At 48.2% G+C, this 18,143-nt stretch overlaps 1 protein-coding gene across 5 annotated transcripts in view; it reads right to left on the bottom strand.

The window, feature by feature from the left end:
* The window catches only part of ARRB1 (arrestin beta 1), a 61,549-nt gene that overhangs the window by 21,582 nt on the left and 21,824 nt on the right, over nt 1-18,143 (bottom strand). For all 5 annotated transcript variants that reach the window (XM_061570535.1, XM_061570536.1, XM_061570537.1 and 2 more), the window contains exon 3: nt 829-859. In XM_061570535.1, coding sequence (XP_061426519.1) covers nt 829-859 — 31 coding nt within the window. The remainder of the gene's footprint in view (nt 1-828; nt 860-18,143) is intronic.

The following is an 18,143-nucleotide window of genomic DNA, read 5'->3' on the forward strand; positions in this document are numbered from 1 at the left end:
CCACTCCCCAATACCAATCGTGTCCGCGACACGATGACAAACACGTGGATCAATTTTAAACAAGCCCAGCATTTTACACGAATCCGATCTTAGGCGAGCGGTGTGGCGCAAGTGGTCAGAGGCATCTTCTTGGTTCTTTCGGTAAAGTCACGTAGAAGGGAAATAATTACCGAAAGAACCAAGAAGATGAATCCCTGCAGTCACAAAAGCTTTAAATCGAAAAATTATGATCAGAGGCACTGCGCCGCTACGAACCCCGGGCAACCCATGTTCCGATTCCCCGCTCCTTGAACCGCTCCTTGGCCTCTCGCCTCGGTCGACTTGGCCTCGAATGAGTACCCGGTGCAGTGTGCAAGTAACAGTGAAAACAACACCGCCGCTGAGGGAGACAAAGGCGGCCGGGCGTGGTGCTGCCCACCCAGCCCCGCGTGTGCCGTGCCGGCCTTCATTAGGTGCTCGCTAACAGCACTTGCCTCGCCAGTCTGTTGAAGGCTATACGGGGGTCTTTGTGTGTGTGCGCGTGTATATATAAGTGTGTATGTATTGCCATGCGTATTTATTGACGTGTCTTTGTGTATAAGCGTGCGTGTGTGTATATATAAGCGTGTGTGTGTGTGTAGATATATAAGCGTGTGTGTATTTATATATATAAGCGTGTGTGTATGTATTGGCGTGTGTGTGCGTATTTGCGGCTGTGTACGTGCGAGCTGTTTTAATGTGAGAATTGATCCAGGAGTGGTGTCAGGAGAGACGGTGAACCCACAGCAGCCTTGGCCACCAGCTCCTCGTCACACTCACACACTGGCAGTGAGAGAGAGTGTGCCTTACCTTCCCATTGGGGCTTGATTTCTTAAACACCCTGAGAGACAGACACAGAGGCAGACACAAAGACGCACGCACAGAGACAAGGGATGGGAGGAGAGAGACAACAACGCATAAGGAGTGAGATTCGGATCTTCAGGGCGTCCCAAACAAACGGCTCGCGCTACGCTTTGCGCAAATCTCCCGTGAGCTGGGGTCTCGTACCCAGAAGGCAGTGTTTTTATTAAGCAGCTCCGCATCGCTGCTCTGCCAAGGCTGTGTTGATTCCAGAATGTAATATATATACACACCACACACACAGAAAGGAATATTTATGTACGTATTCATTCATTTTAGGCCAAGGTATCCCGCTGAGATTCAATCAAGACGCTTTACAATTTAGGAGCACGACTATTGTGTACTCCAAGCAACTGAGGATGTGAAAAGGAGAAGGATTATCGTTTTAAGTGTTATGCAGAATGTGTTTTTACTTGTACGAAATGGCAGTAGTTATATCAGTATTTAATTTTAATGTGGAGAGAGTTTCTTAAACCCCGGCAGTATCAACGGGAACACCATAATTAGGTTGATCGGAAGGTCGGGTGTGGTGGGGTAAAGTGTGGGTAACTCCTGCCTCTTTCAAAAGACGTCTAGCCAGCTCCCTGGGGGGGGCTCCCTTGAATTGGGGGGCCCTGCCGCCAGCAGTGGTGCAGAGGAGCAATTGCACGGCTGCGCATTTTACAGCTATCATTTTCATCGACTCAAAGAAACCTTGGGATTTAAAAATTTAATAGGACAATGTACGCAATATATAAATATAAAAAATAGACACGAAATCGATATTCCCCATTCTATCCGGTCAGGTGACTCACAATCACAAGGTTGCGAGTTCAAACCCTGGTTTGTGGGTTGACTTGGCCCATCATCCCTCTGGGGTCGAGAAAACGAATACCACTTTGTGGGCACGTTAACAGTGGTTGTTTATGGATGGACTATGCCCCGGCCATTAGGAATGTGAACTTTCCACCGCTCGCTCTGGGGGCTTTAAGCGGGAGATGATCACCAGTAGCTCAATGCTGATTTGAGCAAGAAATCACTTTTAATTGCTTTACTTTTCATCGTCCGTCCTATTGAAAATCTCGGCACGATGGCTGCTCCATCTCGTGCACACGCACGAGCCCTCAAAGAGGCCGTTATCCGCAACGTTAAATCACACGCCCCACATCTGGCGCACTGCTAAATCGCACGAGGATTGAACCCGACCGCATACAGACGGCAACGGCGAATGCTACACACGGAGAGGTGCAGGATAAAAACAACAAAAACGTCCCTTAAAAATAAAACCTAATGTTTGCACAGTCAGTCACGTGTACAGAAGCAGCAGATTCATAAAACTAATTGAAAACATGCAGCAGCAGCCGCCGCAGAATAATTATCGCCCGGCAGTTAAAAACGTGGCTTGCATCGCCAATTCTGGTCAGTTTATTACTGTGACAAGCTTTTATTTTTAATGTTACAGCGATTAATTAAATACCAAGCAGGCAGCCACATAATTGGACATCGTTATCGGCAGTGGACTGTGTGGTGAAATAAAAAAACACAAATGCACTTTGACTCGAAGGCTCGTGGCGACTTGTTGCAGCGGTGGTGACAGTGATGGTCGTGGTGGTGGGTGTTGGTTAGTAGTGGTAATGGTGGCCACGGTGGTGGTGGTGGGTGTTGGGTTAGTAGTGGTGGTGGTGTTGGTGGTTTATGGGTGGGCAAGGGTGAGAGTGGTAGTGGGTGACAGTAATGTGTTGGTGGTGGTGTAATGATACTGATGATGATGGAAGCACTGCTATTCGAGGTGGTGCTGGTGATACTGGGAGTGGTAGTTCAGTGTTCGTGGTGGTGTGAGTAAGATTGATGGTGGACTGATCGTGGTGGTGGTGGTAGTGTTCGTGTGGGGAGTGGTTGTGTTGCAGTTAACGCTACATACCCAGCGACCAGAAATCGATTCCCGCTCACGGCTAACACTAGTGACGATTATCTGAACCGGTCCTGGGCCTCCACCTAGGTCGACTCCGCCTCAAATGAGTACCTGGTGTGGTGTGTAAACATCACCATTGGGGAGACAAAGGCGGCCGGGCGTAGTACTCGCCACTCACCCCCTCGTGTGCCGTGCCACCCTTCATAGGTGCTCTGCGAACAGCACTTGCCATAACGTCTCTTTAAGGTTATACGGGGGATCTTTGTTCTATTTGGTAGTGTTCGTGGTGGTGCCAGTAGGAGTGGTGGGAGTGATCGTGGTAGTGCCAATTGTGTGATTGTGGTGATATTTGTGAATTTGTCAGTGCTCTGGTGAGTGGAAGCAGTTGCCGGTGGCGAGGGCCCGACTCTCAAATTATAGCAAACACCTCGCTGCTCACAAACCAGACCCAACTATGGGCAAATATTGCACTCGAATCTGCAAATTAACAGAATCACCCTTTCGCAAGATCAGAAGCCATTCCGTTTCATCATCTCCATTGCCACGGGGCCCACGTAACCATAGTTACGCAGGAGCAGCCCATTTGTTTTTTTCAGGAAATGTTCAAACGTTGGCCGTGACACCCGGCACGTTGGCCGTGACACCCGGCACACGAGAGCGACGATACCGAAGGGACTGTAGCAGCATCCGCGATTGTCTTTTTGCCCAGGTTCATTCCGATTTGTGCCATGGGCATCGTGTCAATAGGCCAAAGCTTCCCCTCCGAGCGCTGGCGGTAAGCAGAGTGTCGCCCGATGCATGAAAGTGGCCCGCAGAAGGAGACCGCGCAGAACTACTGCCGCGATCCCTTCGAGTGACCTCGTAGCCACACACTGGGGAGGTGGCAGCACCTTCCGAGCAGGAATAAGGAAAAATGTGAAAAACTTAATTCAACTATGTTTATATTTTGCGCAGCCATTGGCGACCGGGCTGAAACCAATTACCTCGCTACGCCCGAGGACCGGGTTTATTCACGGGTGGCAGAAACATGCACATGAAGCCAGGATCACAGCGGTGCCGACTTTTGGCGTCGCGGTGGCGAGATGTTAACCACCTCGCCTAGTATACAGGAGGTCGTGGGATCACACCTGACCCTGACGCCTGTACATTTGGAGTGTGCGTGTTCTCCCAGTGGTCGCGTGGATTTTTTTTTCCTCCGGATCCTCCGTTTTTTCCCCCCTCCACATTTATAAATCACGCGTTTAAGAGCATTTGGCTGCTTTCAAATTTCCACGCGATAAGCCACTCGGTGGAGCTATCATTTGTGGCCAGGTCGCTTCTAAAAGAGTGCTATATCAGCTTGGCGTTTCATTTGTCCTCCCCGCACACCACCGATCAGCACGGTTCCCTATGCACGGTGCGGTGAAAAAAAATGTACACACACAGTGGGCCCTACCTGGTAAGATGAAAGTCATTAAGTTGTAGTTAGCCTCGGTGCGCGGATCTTCCCACTCTACACACACCTGGCCACCTCCACCTTTCACGCACGCGTTGTTTAAAGCCAGACACAATGTACCCCCCTCCCCTACTCCGCGTGTGCGTGTGTGTAGCGCAAGGAGGGGGTTGCCATCTTCTTCGCAGCAGACGGCACACGCCACACCGGGGACAGACGACCAGCACGGTCAAAACTGAAAATTCTACAAAATGGGAAGAAAAAGAATTCCATCGGCTGCCCCAAATTGTTTTGCAGGAATTGCACAAAAGTCTTACTGTGAAAAGACAACAAGCACCATGTAGATTGGATCTTTGCAGATGTGACCTATATATATGTATATTTTTTAATGCTCAAAAAATGTGAAAAACCTCCGGTTGCCATGCCATCTTTTGTGTTTTTGCGATGCGCCTCATTGGGTATCGGCGGCTGCTGCCATTTGTGGTCTCAACGGGGGGGGGGGGGGGGGGGGAGTGGATTGAGAGGCAACCGCGGCAAACGTTCGTCTCTGTCAGCCGAACAACGGAAACAACACCACCACCACCACCCGGGCACAAAGCGACAGGGCCACTGCTTGCGCCTAAAAAGGTGCGGCCCCAGGATTCGCTTTTGCTTGCACCAGTGCTAGGCCAGAAGCCCCCTTCCCCCCCCCGCCCATGGGACAGAGGGAGCTCTAGAAAATGCGGCTCTCTCTCAAGAGGACGCTTGGCCTACTCTTCCACGCTGGCCAGACGTGTTTGGGAGACGCGGGATTCCCAACCTGTTACCCCACCACACGTGATCGTTCCAATAACGTTCATGCTGCCGGGGGGGGGGGGGCGGAGGGGATTTAAGAGACTCTCCGCACGAGGCCTTTCCGCTGCCGCACCAGGCGATCGAACCGGCGAACTCTGGAATTGCGAGTCCACGAATGCGCTTACTGTGACTCAGCGAGGACACACGCACCTTCCAAGACGGCAGATAGTGGCCCCTGTGCCCGTACTAGACGTCCGTGTGTAAAGAGCTTCATACCTCTTCAGATTCCTCCTGCAGTCTCAATAAAATATTCCGATTCTGAGATAGGACTCCACGATAGCCGATTCTCACCTGCGCGATACGATGCACCTACCCCCGAGCATTAAGAATCGGTTTAAATCAAAGAATGGATGCATGGTTATCGGCCAAGCTGGTTCGCAGATTCGCAAAAAATGACAGGAAATATTCTATTTGTAAATGTAAAAATTCGCCAAATATAGGTAACGGATGAATTTTCATGTATCTAGAGATGAGAACAAGGCATCTTTACAATTATTCATGCTTCATTTGAGTTTTTGTTGTTTAATGCCCGAATGCTCATATGGCAAGACTGACACACCCAATGTTCCCAGGTTTCCATTGTTACTGCGTCATTCGGTTTCAAGAGTGATGCAAAATATCTACGAGCCAGACGCTGGATAAAAAAAAAAAAATAATAAATATGAGATGGCACAAATGCCACCGACCACGTCAATAAAAAAAAAACATTTGAGTTAATATGCCCACATCAATCCACTGCTGGATGCAGGCCTGCCTACTACGGCAACGCTTTTAATAACGCACATGCGTTACTATGAGCATTGAAGTGTTGTCAAGCAGCGCTGATTAAAATACTTGTGGCATGGTTACGCCGAGTGAGCCCTGGGTAAAGAACTTCTGAATAAATTTTTTTTTGTTCCAGACGTACAGAGCACAAAAACTTTACGACAAAGTCACGAAACACAATCTGGGTGACACTTGGATACTAGCCACGCCCAAGACTCGGGGACTATTATTTCAGCTGGTAAGGCCCAAAGAGCTAAGCAGATATTTTGCAAGAACCAGAATCTTTCTCTTTCCTCCTTGAACTTGAAAGCCCAGGGAGGGACTGGAATGAAGGCCGACCCCTCGGGTTCGGATTTAGAGAAGGGAGTCGCACGGGCAGGTAACCAGGCACGTCGCTTCGCGATGTCATCATTATCCCTCGCAAGCCGCGTCCAGAGTCACCTAGTGAGGAAACTCGCCGAGTAATCCTTCTAACAAGGAGCCGTGTTGTTGTCCGCTGTTCACGTCGTTGCTGCTGCTGCTGTTGGATCAGCTGTCTGGTGCACGATGCATGCTGGCTGCTGGCCGAGGTGTTGTTATTTCGTTTCGCCTTTTCTTCGCTTCGCTGCGCGCCTCTCGCGTACGACGCGGTTGCCAATTTTCACGACGTCATTTGATCTCAGGGATCATGAAAACGGCAAAGTCTCCCCGATAGACAACTATGCTTCCACTCGAATAAATAAATAAATACGTCGTGCGCTCCTGTTATTAAAAATATTTTTTGTTTATATTCTGTAACCTGACCCAGTCCCATATAAATGACATGTCAAAAAGGACATTACTTTGGAACTTAAATTTATTTTTTTCCCCAGATGCTGCTAATTGATGGCAGAGGCATATCACATAATCGAATAAGGCAATGCCCTTACACAACTGCACATTAGAAAGATAAATAAAGATTCTGATGAGAAGCGCAGAGAGCCGCTGTACATATGTATGTTTAACTTCTTTCGCACCATACGTAGGCAACCTCACTAATTGGAAGTACCAAATGTTGTCCTTCGAGGAACGCAAGGACAAGGGAAATGTTTCGAATTATGAAGCTGCACCGTGGTAACGACTACGTGAAATGTGGTAACATTTACAAAATGGGTCAAACATTTTTTTTTACTTTTACCAGGTAAGGGTCCACAGGGCTGAATGTGGTCAATTATAGCAGGCAAATACTCTTGAACGTGTGACGTCGATTCTAAAATGCGGAGGGAAAAACCAAAGGACCTGGAGAAATATCCACGCGACCACGGGTAGAAAAACATGCAAACTCCAAAAAACACACAGGCGTCAGGGTCGGGCTCGAACCCCATGATCTCCTGCAAAGCAGGCGAGGGAGTTAACATCTCGCCACCGTCTGCAACCAGTTGCCACGAATGAGCGAGCGACAGGCAGTTCTCATCCCCCTTGACGATGCCCATTCCAGTGGCACGAATTCCACATCGCCATTACAGTGCCTTTCCCTTACGACAATCGCCATTGATTTTTTTTTCGCGACGTGGCAAAATGGTCACCCCGCCAGCACGTCGAACGGAGAAGGCCCACGCGCGGGACGCCACTCACACGGGGTGGCCCCGGTGGCAGCGCACTCGCCGCTCGTTGCGGAGATTCACGGTTCTAATGCGGCAAGGCGGCCCTGGTTAACACCGCGACGTAACCGCGGAAACGCGTCACCCACTTCACCTCGCAGCGGGCGCGAGAGATCCGCGTGACGTCATTCGCGAGAGCGGGCCGTCGTGTGCCGGCGTCACGGTCCAAAATTTGCCAAATTGATGAAAATGGCACCGCAAATTACTCAATTTGGGATTACGCACAGCAGCAATAATCACTCCCCCACTTCAAAAAGGTGTCAGCACCTCTGCTGAAAAAGAGTTACGAGACTCAAGTGAGGCTTTCCTGAACAAACAAGCGGAATAACAATAATAATATTGGACGAGTGGGTTGGTGCATGGGTTACAGCTGTTCCTTGGCTGGAGCTGTTACGAATCTGCCTACCCTCTCCCGGGACACCACATCTTGCGAGTGTTTCCGCACGCACGCACGCATCCCCATGTTTACGTGCCGCTTTCACTGACGCGTTTTGCCTTTGTCGTTGCTGGGGCTTATATATTTTTCCCCGACTAAATTCTGCCATTTGTTATTTCTTTTTTTCCAAAAGGTTAATCTGCGGCCGCTCAGAGAGGAGATCAACAAAAACATAAAATATGCCCCCCAGTTGAAAAACGACATCGTCCCTCTCTTTCAGTTCAAGCACCGAGAGAAATGTATTGTTTTGAAATACAAGCTGAAATGGAAGAAATTGACTTTTGCTATTTACAAGCATTCTGGGAAAGAAAAAAAATCTAGGAGGCATTTTTAAAAATAATCTTTGTTTCGTTTTTCATGGTCATGGTTCTATTATTAAAGCACATAAACTGTGTACTCGGGAGGGCGGGGGGGGGGGCTACAATAATGATCTCCATCCGAATCACCACCCAAAGCATTGCTTCTCTCCCTTAAGGCGCTAACACACACGTCTGGTGATCCCGTTATTTCGGAAGAAAAAAAAAGAAAGGCCTTTTCAACGACCAGAATTCAGGATTTTCTTTCTTGTCGGCACAGGAAAAAAAAACAAATTAACATCGCAATGCGCACACGTTAAGTCGCCAAGTGTGGGCCAACATGAGCGTCCGCACGGCGTGGCATCGTCTCTCTCCAGATGCGTCTGTATTCATTTTTCTCCTGCAGTGGGGGAGGGTGATGTCTGCCATCAGTAATGCCGATGGAGTCGGCGAAAAATCGCCGCGCAAAATGACGTTTGGGGGGGGAAGCAAGGGCAGAATGCTACAATGGGTAAAAAATTAACCCGTAAAAACAAAGTTTTTCACTATAAATCCTTTATATGCGTGGCGGCTAGAGTCCTCTTGTCCTCTGGCTTGAGATGGCTGCCACCTATGGGTCAGATGATTGCCTGCCACCATTAAGCAATTTGTAATTAAATATAATTTATTTTTTCCTAAAAAGTGTAAAATTTGGGGAAAAAAATTTTCACGAAAATAAATTGTCACGCACAACGAGTCTGTGTGCAAAATGTCAGCTCGATTGGATCACGGGAAGTGGGTTAAAAACGACCGAAAGATTTGCACGGTCGTAAGCGCACAAGCAAGTGAACTTAATATAAAGGATTTAAAAAGCAAATCCGAACGGGAGCTAAATTTGCATTCGCGATTTATATATTTTTTATCTTTTGTTTACCATTTACTGTGTCGTGCACTCCCCCTCCCTGTCCTCCACACACCTCCCCCCCTCCGTAAGAGTTTTCTATGCCTCCCCCCCACCCGATAAACAAGGTCATTTAATATTTCTAACGCGCCTCACACGTCACCGCATCTCGAAGAGAATGAAAAGCCCACAAATCTGTAAACGCAACGACAAGAACCACCAATTACTGCGAAAATAAGCGCACAATTTCACACAAGATTAAAAAAGCAAGTATCTATCCGTTTCCACAGATCATGTGCACGAGCGATTGTTCGAAGCTAATTTTAAAAGCCATTATTATAAGGTCTTATTAAACTGACCAGGAATTGAACTTGGCTTGCCAGGTTCAGGGCACAGTGAAATCCTTCTATTTAACAATACTTTGGTGGCAGGGTTGTAATGCTTGTGCCCTCAAAGCGAAAAGAACATGGGTTCGATTCCCAATTCGGGTGCCTTTTCTGCGTGTCGAGTTTGTATGTTCTCCTCCTGTTCTGCAATGGGTTCCACCGGCTCTCCCAAAAGGAAAACTGCACAATGCAACTGGTATAGGTTCTAGATTTGAAGCTTTCGTGACTGCAAGGATTCATACTCTTAGTTTTTTCGGTAAAGTCACGTAGGTTAAAAATGAAATTAAAATTAATAAAAAATAAAATAATAATAAAAAAATATTATTTTATTAATAATAATTTTTATTTCATTTTTTACCTACGTGACTTTACCCAAAAAACTAAGAGTATGAACTGGTATAGGGCCAAACATTGCAGTGCAGAAAATAATGACGTGCAAGTTACTCAGTTTGGATTACAGATGGCAGCTGTGTCGCCCGACTACTGCATGGCAGGGTAGGTAAAAGGTTAAAAAAAGCAAGATCAAACATTTTTTTAAAGCAGTCCGTCTTGAGTCTATTCTTAAACTGACCGAGAATTGAACTCAGGTGATCATGTGCAGAGCATGGCACATTGACCTCTATGCTATTCCTATATTTAACAATCTACCCTCTATATATACACCCAGTGAGTGTACTGCCTACTACATGCATACACATGTATATAAATACACCGAGTGCCCAGAAAGGGCATATTCCTAGTGCACATCTTTCACTGGGGACTGCCATGAGTCATCCAACACACAAATATAATTATTCCAATCATCAAACGGGGAGTTATTTTAAAACACTGGGCTCTCGCCGATCTAGGCGATGGCTTCTCACAGTCAGGTGCATGCGCATTGCGCTGCTATTCAACATCATACCCTTTACTCACAATGCATTGCGGGGGGCTCCACAATGCATTGCGGGGGCTCTGCAATGCATTGCGGGGGCTCTGCAATGCATTGCGGGGGCTCTGCAATGCATTGCGGGAGCTGCAATGCATGGCTTCAATAGTCGATCAGGCGTTGCGTTGGAAAACTGTTCAGTTGTAATTCTACAAATGTGTCCGTACCTATGGACAGTAAAAAAAGGTGCAGCCCTGCAACTGCTAGTTCACGCCACTGCTGGCAGAAGGGCCCTACACTAGGATTCTTTGGCCCACTCTTGCACGCTGGCCAGACTTCATGAAAGGAGGTGGGTGTACCCACATTTGACCCCACCACACACGCCCGTCCGATCATAGACTGTGGTCGTACCCATTTGTAGTGCCGGGTGGACAGAGGTGGAGAGGTTGGGGTCGTAGGGGGGCATTGAAAAACTTGCGCCGTTGTTTCAACTACCACGCCGGTTAGAAGGAAATGAACCGCAGAGGCGTGGATTGCAGGTCCAGTCAGCGGTGACCCCGGCACCGCCGCAGCAGTGACCCCGGCGTGAGTGAACACAAAGATAAGGGAGCGGTGCCTGTGTGCATTAAATATGTATGACTGCAAGGGCATGCTGCTTCGGTGCACGTGCATACAAATAAATGAATAAGCAGTCAAATAAAAACTGGGATTTCCGGCTGGGTTTTGTGTGGCTGTCGTAATAAGATTCTTTAGTTTTACACCGCGCTCAACGTTCATGCAGATTTCGGCTCAAGACACCGAGGAAGAACAAATGGGCGAGAAGGCAGCAGCAGCCAGGCGGTGAGGAGCCGTCGGTACCAGCAGTTGCCCAAGCTCTGCAGTCCTCTATATAATACGATGATTTCAGCGAATTATTGAGTTTATCACAGAAAACGCAGACATTTCTCAGTCAGCACGAGGTATATTATCAAAACGTTCCTTCTTCCACGCGTTTGTCCCACACGTCATGTGGAGTGTTCAGCTCTCCTTGCCAGCCTTCTCCACGCTGCCCTGTCCATCTCTCTATCCGCTCCTCGGGTCACCGTGTCACATTGCCCCCCCCCCCCCCGACCTCTTCTTCTGCCTTCTTCCTCTTGATCTCTTTCCTTCCACTAGCATCACTTTCCACCTTCTGACCCACATCATTTTCCTGCTCGTCTCTCCACATGACCTGAACCACACCAGCCTTGGACATCTCTCATCTTCTCTGTGATTTCTACCACCTTGAGTCTTCATCTCATTTTTTAATTTATCACCCTGTCATTACTTGTTAAACCCAACATTCACCAAAATATCGTCTCTGCGACAGCCATAGCGTGGTCCTCCTCCCACTTTGTGCCCAAGCACTCGGCCCCATACAACAGCACCGACTTCACCACCGTCTTTGTACACTTTTCCCTTCAACCAAACGGGGACCCCCCCCCCCCCTCTTATCGCACACCACACCAGTCATCTCTCGCCATTTCAGCCATCCATCCCTTGTTCTCATCTCTCCTTCTCACGATTCATCAGCACACATCGTTGCACCCCAGGTACTTAACTTTCCTGTGTCCGCCAAAAACGTTCAACACGACATCGGTTCCAGATATAGGTACAAAGCAACTGGTACACACCAACGCAAAACGCAGGTGCCAGGTCCTGAATTCTACGAGGAACAAGCCGGGGAGGGGGGGACATGTGGAATCTCGCAACCCTACCCCACACGCAGAAGGCAACAACAATCAGAGAGTTCCCAGCGAATGTGGACATTTATAGCAGGCAAATATTCTAGATGCATATTTCTATGCATTTGGAGGCACTCTCCATGTTAAAGCACCCCGCACCACCAACCTGGCGAACTTGGGCGCTATTGGTGGCTGTGGCCCGCATGATGAGCGGGTAACCTTGACCAATCCTGGGCACCCGGCACCACCGCCTCCCCCACCTCTTCCCCCGCAACTCTCGTCAACCCGCACCGACCCGGGTGATGAAGTACCGTCAAACAAGCGCCCATTACCCACACGGCATAGGAAAGACGTTCATCCGACAGGGCATTGACATCGAGCTGGAAATCATGAGTGCCATTATGACTTTTGTTATTGTACAGTAGACACGTGTAATTGCAGCATTGTATTTATTTACCACTCAAGGAGACGCTGCTTTTGACAACTGGCTTTTAGAAGCCAAATTGCTGGTAAGAATGTCTGAAGATAATCCACCCTCAATGGGCCGTGTAACCTCGACAGACATTGCCGTGTGAACCCGATTTGTTTCGTGGCCAATGTTACACATTCTCATCCTGTTGCTACCCCCACCCCGAACCCTTCTAGAGGAGGTTCGATGCTCACGTAAGACATCTAATGGGCGGTCGGGTCGCACAGTAATTACACTCGTGCCTCACAGCCAAGAAGAACCTGGGTTCGATTCCCGACTGGGGTGCATTTCTATGCGGGGCATGTATTTTGTCTCTCTATCCTGCACGAGTTTTCTCCGGGTCCCCTGGTTTCCTTCGGTGTGAAACGCAGCACCTTCCTTTGCGATAGCCTTGTGCTGCAAAAATAACAGCGTGCGAACCAGATGCACAATATTGTTACGATTGCTGCAAGGATATGGCGAGTCCAATGTGCTCCTGTGTTTAACGGTGCAAACGCGATGGATTTTAGGGCCATATATGCAGATGTAAGAACAGTAAAGATGCACGACGTCCACTTCAAAGTGGACAATAAACAATCCCGTGACATTCAGAAGAGCAGGCCATTGTGCTCCGGGCGTCGTGATCGAAATTTTGGCCAAAAATCTGAAAAAAGTTACCCGCAAATTACTCAATTGGGATATTTATCTATTGTGAAAGGTTAGCAGGACCCCTGCCAAAAAGTGTAATGAGACATGGGTGAGACTTTCGTGTGTAAACAAGCGTGATCAAAAGTTGGGTTTAGTTTATTACGTTTTTGCCCAAGCTGGCCAAGATTGGGCAAAACTTGGGCCACTATTCACCCAAGCAATTGGAGAGCACAGATAAAGGGTTTCTAACCTTAAATTAAAAACGAACAATAACATATTTAAGAATCACAGTTAAAGGGAGGAAAAACAACATTTCTACTATTAAAACGAATTAAAATAAAAAACAATGAAACTTAAAATCTCATCAATGGTCCTCATACCATCTAAGGGGACACAATTCCACTGCCCAATCACGCTATTTAAAAACACCGCAAGCACAAACTAAAATGACACAATGAGAAAACTTCAAAGCAGCACTTAAACGCCATCAATTTGGGTGAGTACTGGAGGTAAACTTAGTCCCTTCAGGTGATACAAACAAATATTAAAATAAAACATTGCGTATAAACGACAAATAACTACAAAGACAACGTCATCGTGTGGGTATTTTGGACAGGCTCTGCCGTCGTGAGCAGACGCGAGAAATAAGGTACAGACCAACGGGCACTTGGGACTCGTGTCCTTTCCAAACAAATCTCTCCTCACGGGATTGTGGAAATCCCCCAATGGGGCCAGAGATGTATAGATTGAGACTCCACCGATGTGCTGTGACGAAGCACCTTTGCACGAAACGGCACCCATTATGTATTTTTCCCCTTTTGAGGCCACACACTATTATTGATAAATGCGTCGAGTTTTGTTGTTGTTGTTGTTGTCGTCGTCAACTGTGCTTGTGCACCACTGCCAACGCAGCAGCAGCAGCAAATAATTTGTTCAACAAATATGGAGGCGTGCATCTTTGCCGCTCGACAACAGACTCAAAGACACCACCACCGCACAACGCATTAAAAAAAAATGAAAGCTCAAGATGACGGCTAAACACGACAGAAACGTTTACTTCAAAAGGGAAGGTGTAAAGCAAAAAAAGAAGCCACCTTTGATGAAGATCTCTTTACAGAATTGGGCGCGAGTCGAGTGCATGTATTATACGAGCAAGGGTGTGGGGGGGGGGTGTCTTAGAAACACATGCGTGCGATTTCAAAAAGAAAGTGGGTTGTGAGACGCTGGCTGTGGATTATGCAACACCTGGGGCCGAGCGATATTTAAAAAAAAAGGTCACATACCGCGAAACGCTGCAAATTAAGCAATTTCAAATTAAACGGCACTTTGGGTGGCGATGCGCCAAGAGACGGAACCGAGCCACCAATTAACACCGTTGCCTCTAGTCTCGCACAAAGTGTTGATACTTCGGCCTTTTCACATGTTAAAGGTGAAGGCAAAGGCACAGCCTCTGCAACTGCTCCGCTCACTGCGACTGCTGGCAGAACGGCCTCCACTGGAGGGAGCTCCAGAGAGCCCCCACCCCCCTCCCGCTCGCCAGACGGTATCCGGACCGAGCCCTTCCACGCCGGCAAGACGTCTTGGAAGACGATGCGGGAGGAGTAACCCGCACTTTACCTTACCGCACGTGACCTGCCGACTGACTGTGGTGATCCCGTTCACACCGTTCGGTCGACAGAGCGTTGTTTCAACGGCCAGCGCCGGGAGCAGGAATCGAACCGACGACCTCTGACAATGAACACCACGGCAGAAGCAGCATCACAGCACGGCAAATCAAACAAAGCAAACGCGCGCACAGAACCCCGTTAATTCATCCTCTGTACGGTTCAGAAAATTCCGCCACGATACGAAATTATGACGGCGGTGAGGTGGCGCCCTGCGTAGCCAAGTGTTTTATGAAAAAAATAAGAATAGGCGTTTACCACTTCGAGAAATAAAACAGGAGGTGTTAAGATGTTCAAACACCAAATAGATACATTTTGCAAGGAATCAAGTCTCCATTAACCACACACACGGTACTTGTGGCGAACATGCAAACAAACATGCTCTGATTATCATTATACAGCAAAACCTTGGATTGCGAGCATAATTCGTTCTGGAAACGTGTTTGTAATCCAAACCACTCGTATATCAAAGCACTCGTATATCAGTTGTGATCACGTGACGCTCGGCAGACAAAGCGTATACATACGTACTACTCGTTGCAAGACCTCGCTCGTTTATCAAATTAATATTTATTGAAAAAATGTGCTCGTCTTGCATAACACTCGCAGACCAAGGTACTCACAATCCAAGGTTTTACTGTATATGCATCGTCTTTGAAACCGATTGGAGTACACCAGACAGCCTTCTCTATGGCCTATTCTCACCAGAGAGAACTCAAAAAGGCGCACAGTACAGGGACAATGCAAGTATCAGAAAATGTATAGCTCTGGGTGAGAGCAGCTGTATCATGGGACCTTTGTTGGCAGTAAAGCACCTGTCTTATGGCCAGAAAGGGTGAAACCTATTCTTATTGTCGTATACTTCGATACTGGCAAAAAAGGGATCCCAATTATTTCTTGTCCGTAGGGAAGGGATTTGCGTGCTGTGGACACCGTGTTGTTTTCTGGCTGAGTGGACGTAAATGCGGGCGGTGATCGTGCGGTCGATATTCACGCCCGGCTGCTCCTTTATTCGGTGGCCCAGAGATTTCCACCGCCCCCCCGCTCCCGCCGCCCCGAGGGGGTGGGCGGTCAGCACCACGCCCGACCGCCTTAGTCTCCCCAGTGGCAACGTTCACACACCGCACCAGGTACTCATTTGAGGCCGAGTCAACCTAGGGGAGGAGGCCCAGGACCGGTTCAGATAACACTGGTCAAAAAAAAAAAATTCTGGCCTGGATTTTTGCAGCTGTTTTAGACTAATTTCAGGGTGCCGATTCCAAATCTGGTCTCAGATTTGCTCTATCACATCTCATTTTTATGCTATCGGCATACCCCATTTTCATTGATTTTACCCGAAATTAACTCTGTCCCTTATGATTGCGAGTTGTTGCGAGTCGGTGACTGCTTTAGTGTTAAAATATGGTGCTGTAGTTTTAGGATAGTGTGTTTATAATATCATTTTATGTAGATATCCACATTTATTTAACATTTTTCTTCTGCAGTTTTTTATTGAAAATGCAATATTTGATATCTCAAAAACCTGATGTGATAGACAAAAACTGATGCCAGATTTGGAATCAGCACCCCAAAATTACCTTATAACCGTTGGAATACCTTATGCCAGAAAAAGTGTGTTGACCAGTGTAATCGTCACCGATGTTAGCCATGAGTGGGAATCGAACTCGGGTCGCCGGGTTCGTAGCGCAGTGCGCGCTAATCGCTACACCACCGCGCCCCACAATGGGACACACTTACACAAACGTGCACACACGATCACTATCTTAATTTGACCGAGCACTCGATGTCATCATCTGTGACGTGTTTACAAATCATCAGGCGCGTGCCGCGTGTTAACCACTCGCTTTGTAGTTGAACGGAGACGAATGGTAAGCTTGGAGAAGCATGCCGTAGTCAGGAATTTGGAAGCCCCGGCAATAGGCTACTACACACATGGAAAAACCTGCAGGAAGGCTCGGTCCTGACCGACAATGATGGCGACGAAAATCACCATTTAATTGCAAAAAACGACGCCGAACGAAAGCAAACTCTCAAAATAAACCAAGCGAGCAAGCGCGGCGAATTAAATGAACTGCAACAAAAAACACCGCAGTCAAAGTTACTAAAACTCAGAAAGAAAGAGGGGGGGTGGGGGCGGGGAAAAACCAACAACCCTCATTTCCCAGGAGGTTAAAACAAAAAACACACAAAACCGCGTGCTTTGCTTTCCGGCAGGAAGCAGGTGTCCCGACACAAACGCGGTGACGTCGCACGCTCCACGGCGACCAATCACAGCGCCCCGCGCTTCTATCCCCGTGTAAACAAAATGAACGGCCAAGCAAGCAGTCTTCCCTAGCAATTACCAAGACAAAAGACCCCCCCCCCCCCACCATGGCCTTCAACAGACTGCTGGGGCAAGTGTTGTTATGGCGAGGGGCGGTGTGGGCCAGCATCACGAGCGGCCGCCTTTGGACTCCCCCAGTGTTAATATTTCCACACAGCAACCGGTACTCATTTTGAGGCCGAGGTGACCCAGGGGGAGGGGCTCAGGAAAGGTTCGGATAGTCGTCGGGAATGGAACCTCGGGTCGTCAGATTCGTAGCGCACTGCACGACCGCTCCCCACCAATTACTCCCCTCCCTTTACCGTGTCGCAGCCTCCATTCTAACAGCGACTGTGTTTGATTGAACCCCGTTATGAGGAGCTTTTTTTGTTCTACGTTCGTTTACAATAATTTTGCGGGTGCCGAGTTCGGCGCATCAGTAACCGCTGCCGTGGCTCCCACCGATGAGAGTTGCCGGGTCGATACCGCGGGGGGCTGTGCAGCGTGCGATTGTTCCTCCGACAAAGGGGTTTCGTTTCCCCGCGCTGCGAACTTCTGCGAGAATGTGCGGAGCGAAACGTCGGACGTCGTGCCAGCATCGTGCCCAAACGACACGCGCCGGAGGTACGGAGAGCTGTACAGATCATAACTGGTTCATTGTTAAGCACAGTACAAAATAATAATCTCTCACATAAGTAGGTCTGTCTGGGGATTGTATCCATCCGTGCAGAGCTTCGAGTGCCATCAACCTCGTATGTGTGTGGTGGGTTTTCTTCGTCCAACAACGAGTCGAGCACAAAAAAAATGGAATTGGCCAAACATCTTGGGTGCCGGACCCCGAAGGAATAAAACTATTGACACTCAGTAACAAATGTCCTCGATAATTTAAAGTAACAATAGAATTACGATATTGCAACGCCAATTGTTTACCGAGGAAAGCCTCACCGAGTCTCAAGGAGGGTACTGCGTTGACATGTTTGGCCAACACAATTTAATAAGTGTTTGTCTAAAGACGTTAAAAATATCCCCGTGCCTACTAACACCTGCAAAAGCACTGGTTGTCGCCCATCAAACCCACTCGCCAGGCCCAAA

The sequence above is a fragment of the Lethenteron reissneri genome, chromosome 45 (assembly GCF_015708825.2).
Source record: "Lethenteron reissneri isolate LAM-NWPU_2019-01 chromosome 45, ASM1570882v1, whole genome shotgun sequence".
In the NCBI taxonomy this organism is placed as follows: Eukaryota; Metazoa; Chordata; class Hyperoartia; order Petromyzontiformes; family Petromyzontidae; genus Lethenteron; species Lethenteron reissneri.